The sequence below is a fragment of the Aptenodytes forsteri genome, unplaced genomic scaffold (genome assembly GCF_000699145.1).
Source record: "Aptenodytes forsteri isolate BGI_AS27 unplaced genomic scaffold, ASM69914v1 Scaffold492, whole genome shotgun sequence".
In the NCBI taxonomy this organism is placed as follows: domain Eukaryota; kingdom Metazoa; phylum Chordata; class Aves; order Sphenisciformes; family Spheniscidae; genus Aptenodytes; species Aptenodytes forsteri.
The window spans coordinates 124,387-131,111 of NW_008794172.1; the positions used below are offsets into that span (position 1 = coordinate 124,387).

General features: G+C 65.8%; 1 protein-coding gene across 1 annotated transcript in view; it reads left to right on the forward strand.

The window, feature by feature from the left end:
* IGFBP4 (insulin like growth factor binding protein 4) overlaps positions 1 to 6,712 on the forward strand; it is a gene marked incomplete at its 5' end in the record, with an annotated part of 8,719 nt that extends 2,007 nt beyond the window's left edge. The window contains 3 exons of the mRNA XM_009283129.2: positions 5,506 to 5,660; positions 5,901 to 6,035; positions 6,341 to 6,712. Coding sequence (XP_009281404.1) covers positions 5,506 to 5,660; positions 5,901 to 6,035; positions 6,341 to 6,469 — 419 coding nt within the window. The remainder of the gene's footprint in view (positions 1 to 5,505; positions 5,661 to 5,900; positions 6,036 to 6,340) is intronic.
* Positions 6,713 to 6,725: the final 13 nt, after the last annotated feature.

Below are 6,725 nucleotides of genomic sequence, written 5' to 3' on the forward strand. Positions count from 1 at the left end.
GTGGGCAGCAGGCAGGGCCAGGCTGGAGAAACCCACTGCCTGAGGGCTCTGTCCGCGCCTGTCTGCCCCAGGACCCTCTCGCAGGTGTTGGTTGTGGCCCCCTGCCACCCCTGTGGTGCTTGGACAGGGCCTGGGGGCCGGGAGCGGAGCTGGTGGTGGGAGCCCAGTTCCAGAGCTGCGCAGGTCGCACCACGGCTTTGACAGTGAGAATGGAGCTGCTCCCGGGGGCAGAGTGTGGAGACCTGGCCCCTGGGGCTGGCCCATCGGTGGGTCTGGATGCCATGCTCCCCCTTCCCTCTCCCACAGGCTGCGATGGGGACCATGTCCCCTGGGGCTGGGGAGTAGCATCCCGCCACAGGACAGTCTGTGAGCTGGCCTGGCCCTGTGTCCCCACGTGGGGTCACCCAAAGCTCCCCAAGGGGCAGAGGGGGCTGGAGCAGTGTCTGTCCCTGTCCGCCCCGAGGGCTGGATCCCAGCTCCGTTCCCTCCTCGCATGGCTGGTCCATGGCAGCTCTGCTGGTGTCCCCACGGTGAGGAGGAACCTTCACGGATGGGCCACTCCGGCCGTCCCTCTCCAGGGACAGGAGTTGGTCACGAGTGCTCAGCATGGGGTCTGCTGTGGAGACCCCCTGCCCTGCCTGTCTGTCCTCATCCCACATCCTGCAGGAGCTGTCTGGGCTCCCTGGCCCGGGGCTGTGTCGGGCTGCCAAGGCCTGTTGGTTTTGGCCGTGCCCCGTGTAACGCAGCATTTTTTCCCAGAGCCTTTAGGAAACAGACTTGCAGTTTTTTCCCTTCCTTCCCGCGGTGTTTTGGCCTTGCTGGGGACTGGTGGGTGGCCGTGGGAGCCGGGCTCGCCCGCCGGGCACCGTGCCTGCCTGCAGCATCGCAGGTGGCAGGATGGGGCAGCGGGCAGCGGCGAACCCCTTCACCCGGGACAGCTCCCCCACAGCACATTGCTCGTGCAGCCCCAGTGGGAAGGTCCTGGTGGGACATCCGAGCTGCGGGTCCCTGTCCTGCTCCAGCAGCCCGGAGCCAGTGGGAGTGTGGGGCTGGGGGCTGCAGGCTCCATCGCTCCCACCGCAGCCCTGCCTGGCACAGCGAGGGCACCCTGGCATGGCCGTGCATCCGATGGGTCCCCTTCGGTAAGCAGAAGGGAATTAAATGCTTATTTAGGGGCAGGGACATATGGAGCAGGTGCCCCCCGGCTGCGCCCACGTCCCCCGGGGCTGAGCCCGCGTGGGTGCCGGGCGAGCAGAGGCTGCAGCGGGCGGGCGGCTGGGAAGCGGTTAACATGCAGCTTGTACAGTAAACACTTTGTCTGGGGGCTCGGCCTGGGGGGCTCTGCATTCCAGGGAAGAGGCTGGGATCGGTGGGGGCTGGGCTGAGGCTGGGCTTTCGGAGGGGTTGGATGATGGCTCCCTGCTCCATCACCAGGAAAGAGCCTCTCCGCTCGCCCAGGACCCACGACACCCATGGGATGGGACTTTCTAGGAAGCGAGGGAGCAGGTAGCCGCTCTCTTGATCCGAGACCCTCTCCTGTGGCTGCGGGTCTGGGGACCTTGTGCAGGACCCTGGTCCCTCCCTCCTGCTCCCAGCCCTGCCAGCTCCAAGCTGGCTCCCAGGGCATCCCGCTGCTCGGCCAGAGCCCTGTGATGGGGCCAGCCCTGGGAGGTTCCAGCTGCAGCTTTCCAGCACAGCCTGTGGGTGCCTGGGGGAGGTGATGGCTGAACCTGTGTGTGGCAGCACGTTTTCCCCAGCACACATGACGAGTGATTTAATACTGGGTAAATAATTATGTCTGGGAAAAACTGACCCCATGGGAGTTCCGTGCATCCCGCGTGGTTGCTGTAAGCAGTGACTGGGACGCATTCTGTTCCCTTCCCATGTGCAGTGACCCAGGAGGCACGGTGGTGGCCGAGCCCTGGCTGGATGGTGCACAGGCAGTGAGAACAGGCTGGGTTCAGCCCCCGGCAGTGTCCACCCCGCAGGCATCCATCACTGCCCCTTTCTGCCCGGTCAAGGGGACCAGGCGAGGCTGTTGCCCTGTCCCAACTGTCCCCCAGGATGGGGTCTGGCCTTCGCCCATGCTTGGGTTTCTCCGGGCCGGGCGCTGCTCCTGGCGAGGCTCTGGTCCCTATGGGCAATCATCTGCATCTGCATCCCTCAATCCCTCTCCTGCATCCCGACCTCTCCTACATCGGGCTCACATTGGGCGCCGAGCCGGGAGGCGCAGATGTGCTCGGCCGTGTTTGAGCACTGCAGGGCTCAGCAACATGTCCCCATGGGATGGGGACAGGCCAGGCTTCCCAGCTGGTGTTCCTGGCCAAGGGGCAGTAGGTGCCTGGTGCCTGCGCCCCAGCCACCCCAGTACCGCAGCTCCCTGTGCTCCGCTGGGGCCAGTGCCCGGCAGGATGAGTACAGACTTCCCCGTGCTGGTGCCTGTCAAGTTGAGAGCCCCGGCAGCCGAGAGAGCCGTCACTGTGCCACGTCCCTGCCAGGACCACCCGCAGGCGACACCAGGGGTGCCAGACGGGGAAGCAGAGGGTGCTGGGACTCACCGTGGCTCATGTGCCGTGTTGGCCACAGACACATGGATGTGTCCCCTCCGGCCCATGGGGCACATGGGGTCCTTTGCGCCTGGGCTCCCTGGGGGGAGCGGGGCTGGAGCTGCGGGGGTCCCTAACACTTATCCCTCTCCCACAGACACACACATGCTTCCAAGGCTTCGCTCTCTGCTCCAGGCTCTCCTCCCATGGGAGCCACGCGGTGGAGCCCGGAGCCCTTCACTGCTCCGTCGGGCTCAGTGCGGTGAGTCACAAGTTCGGCATGTGACCAACCTCATTTGCAGCTCCTGTTAATTGAAGGCGACGCTGAATGACTCGTTTGTGTCTCCTGTCCACGGGCGAGCAGAAGGCTGGGCAGAAACCCTCCTCCTGCTGGGACGGGGCGGCTGGTCTGCATGGCCGGCGAGGGCAGCACCCATTCCCATCCCCTTGGCACCCGCTTCCATCCCAAACCGAGCAGAGTGGCTTCTCCCAGCCCTTGGCCAAGCAGGCACCCCCCCTCCGCTCTGCCTGTCCTCCCCTGCCACTCAGAGACCTCTCTCTGCCGGCACAGCCCCAACTGTGACCGGCAGCACCAGGGTGGTGGTGGCTGGTGCATGGGCTGCCCTGCGTGGCCAAGGCTGCCAGGCGGAGCGGGACCAGGGGGAGAGGCATGAGGAGGCTTGGGGGCACCCCGCAGGCACCGGTGCTGCTGGGGCTGGCATCCAGATGGTGCTTCCCAAGGGGTCGGGGCAGAGCGGGCTGCACCGGGAGTGGCGTGGGGGGCTGGCAGGTCGGGGGCCTCCTGGCTCCACAGAAGTTGCTTTTTCCATGCCTTTGTGCATGAGTGCGAGGAGTTTCCTCATCCAGCTGGTGCAGGATTGCCAAGGGAGGTGAGAGGCTCCTTGAGCTGCCGCATGTTGCGTAGCGGGTGGGAAAGTGACCCCAAGGACTGCAGCAATCCCCGCCGTGGGGAGGGATCCTGGGGCTGGTGTGCGAGCTGGGGGACCGCAGGTCCCAGAGCTCTGTCCACAGAGCCGGGTGCCGGGTGAGAACCGCCTCACTGCCCGGAGGCACCGATGTTTCATGTGACCTTATGAAAATGTTATTGGCATCTGGTTTTATTTAAGCCAAGAGATTTGACACTCTCAAGGCGTCTGGTGGGGGGAGGAGGGGTGTTCGTCCGTGCCGGGGCTGGGGGAGGGCTTCCCCCTGGGCAGAGCGGGCAGCGGCCGGTGCCTTCTGGTCCTGCCTTTCCACGGCGCGGGAGCAGCGCGTGGAGGTGCCGGGACTTTGGCATGGTGGTCCCCACCGGTGCCAAATCTCCTGCCCGGCTCTTCCTTGCATGTCTCCCTGAGGAGGTGCAGGGGGGAGGCAGGGGAGGGAAGGAGCATCCCTGCCTGAGCCCCCCGAGCCCCCGGCTGGGCTCTGCTGCCAGTGCCTGTGTTGCGCCATGGCCCCGTGGTTGGTGTCACTGGGGCTGGTGCGCGCCAGGGCTGGCATCGCTCTGCATAGGGTCCTGGGAGACTTTGGGTTTGTGTTTCAAATTTCAAGGGCATGAGCCATTTCCTGGAAAAAATTGACAGATTAAACAAAGAGCAAATAACACGAATGAAGGAGAAGGATTTGATGGGGCTTCGCTGTGAACTTTAACCGGGCCGCTGGGAGCCGGTCCAGGAACGCTTCACTGCAGGGGAGCCTCCGTATGAGGTGCCGATGGGAGACCGTGGCCGGGATCCCGCGGGGACGTGGTGGGCAGGAGGCTGCGGCTCCGACCCTGCTGCCTGCCTGCTGCCTGCCTGCGGGAAGGGCCGGTGCTGGGCACAACCCCGGCAGCCTCTGTCCCCGATGCTGTGAGCCCCTGGGTGCTTCCACCCATGCTGCACCGTGACACCCCCCCGCCTGGTTTGGGAAGGCTTTTCCCGTTGCTGGCTGCAATATTGATTAGTACAAGCCCAACCCTGGGATAAACTCGGGCAGGGAACCCTGGCCGCTTTCCTCTTACAGCCCAAGTGGGTTGGGAGTCAAAACGCTGCTCGGGCTGTGCCTGACGTGGCCTCTGAGCACAGGTGGGACCCTGGCTCCCTGGGGAGTCCCCCCTCCGCAGAGCATTAACAGGCCCCAAACTGGAGGAACCGTCAGCTTTTTAAAAATGAAGTCGCACAGAGAGCTCGGGTCTCATGACACTTCCTCCAGCTGCCAACATCTGGGATCACAGTTTGGCTGCGCTCCTGGCGCAGGCAAGGATGCCAAGCGCCGCCTTTCGGGATTGGCCCCACAGGAGATTAACTTTCTTATTCCAGGAATTTCTTCTTTCATGTTTTTGCGGGGGCTGTGCCCCACGGCAGAGCACGGCTCCGCTCCCGGCCGCGGCGCCCGGTGTTGCCCTGGGCCTGGCGGGTGCTCAGCACTGCCCTGGTGCAGCCCCGGTGCCCACGTTCCCACAGCAGCTCCTTAGAGGCAGCTTTTTGGGGGCACCGGGGTCTTGCTGGGACTCCCTGGCTGTGCGTCCCAGGGTCACCTTCCAGCCTCGTGGGTCCAGTGCCGTGGGTGAGCACCCGGTGCCCAGTGGCACATGACTGGCACGCGGCACAGCCAGACCCTCGTGCCGCACAGCATACCCGAGCGACAGCCCGGCACTCTCTCAGCGTGCATTTGCAACCCTACAATAACAGATGCACGGCAACAAGCCCGTGAATCGTGGCTAATAAAAACTCCCAGGAGCCTTTCCCAGTGCTGCAGGGAGAGCTCAGCCCAGTGTGGTGGCAGGGGCAGGAGGGGACCCGGGGCTGGGGGTGACGCCTGTGGGGACCAGGGAGGGCAGTGCGGGGTCCGGCAGCACCGGCTGCACGTTGTGCCTGGGGGTGCAAGTTGCTCTGTGGGGGCTGGGGCACCGCGGGGGCACCGCCATCCCCGGGGCTGCCCCCTGGCACTGAGCCCTCTCCGGTCTGTGTCCTTGCAGAGAAGGAGGAGATTGACCACCCCAACAACAGCTTCAGCCCCTGCAGCATCCACGACCGCAAGTGCCTGCAGAAGCAGCAGGCGAAGCGGGTCAACAACGGCAACAAGATGCGCAACAGCGGGAGCCCGTACCACCGTGAGGAGACGCGGCCCATAGTGAGCACCGCGTGGCACCGTGGCAGGCGGCTGGCACCAGGCGCTGGGGTGGTGCTGGGCTAGGGAGGGCAGGATGGGTGCTGAGCACCCCTGGGCTGGGATCTGGCGCTGGTGGAGCCCGGGGCAGGAGGGGGGTTTGAAGCCGGTGCTTGTTGGGCAACCCCAAGGGTTGGGGTCCTGGGGCGCTGGGATGGGGGCACGTGCCAGCCCTGCTGCTGGCTCAGCCCCCCCTTCCTGCAGGCGCAGGGCTCGTGCCAGAGCGAGCTGCACCGGGCGCTGGAGAGGCTGGCCGCCTCGCAGACCCGTACGCACGAAGACCTGTACGTCATCCCCATCCCCAACTGCGACCGCAACGGCAACTTCCACCCCAAGCAGGTAGGATGGGCTCTCAGCCTTCACGGGGGGCCAGGGGGGGTGCTGCTTGCATGGAGGCATTTTGCAGAGCTGGGAGGGGGGGGACGGACAGATGGGCCGGTGCTGGGACATGGCAGGGCACCCACAGCCCCTGGCTTCAGTGGGAATCACCCTTCGGGTGTTGTGGGGCTCTTTGCAAGAGCCTCAGGGTAGGATGGGGGTGGCAAAGCCCCTGCGAGAGCTCCCGATCGCCCCAGTCAGGCAGCCCGCAGGGATGGGGCCGTGGGGGCCAGGCTGGGCGCCCCTCACCGAACCTGTCCCCTCAGTGTCACCCGGCGCTGGATGGGCAGCGAGGCAAGTGCTGGTGCGTGGACCGCAAGACGGGGGTGAAGCTGCCGGGCTTCCTGGAGCTGAAGGGGGACTTGGACTGTCACCAGCTGGCGGGCAGCATGTGAGCGCGACTGCGGCAGCCCCGCCCCATGCCACCCCCAGGGCACCCACCAGGGCTGCGTAGGAGAGGAAGAGAGGGGACATGACCGCCGAGCAGCTCCCCGGTGCGATGGGACCCTGGCATGCGCCCCAGATCGCCGCTGTGCTCTGCGCCACGGGCTGCCCACGGCACGGGGCACGGCACCGCGACCTGTGCCATGACCACTAGCTGCCACTGCTGAGGGCTCCCCGGCACGCGCCAGCGGCACCTCCATCCCGCAC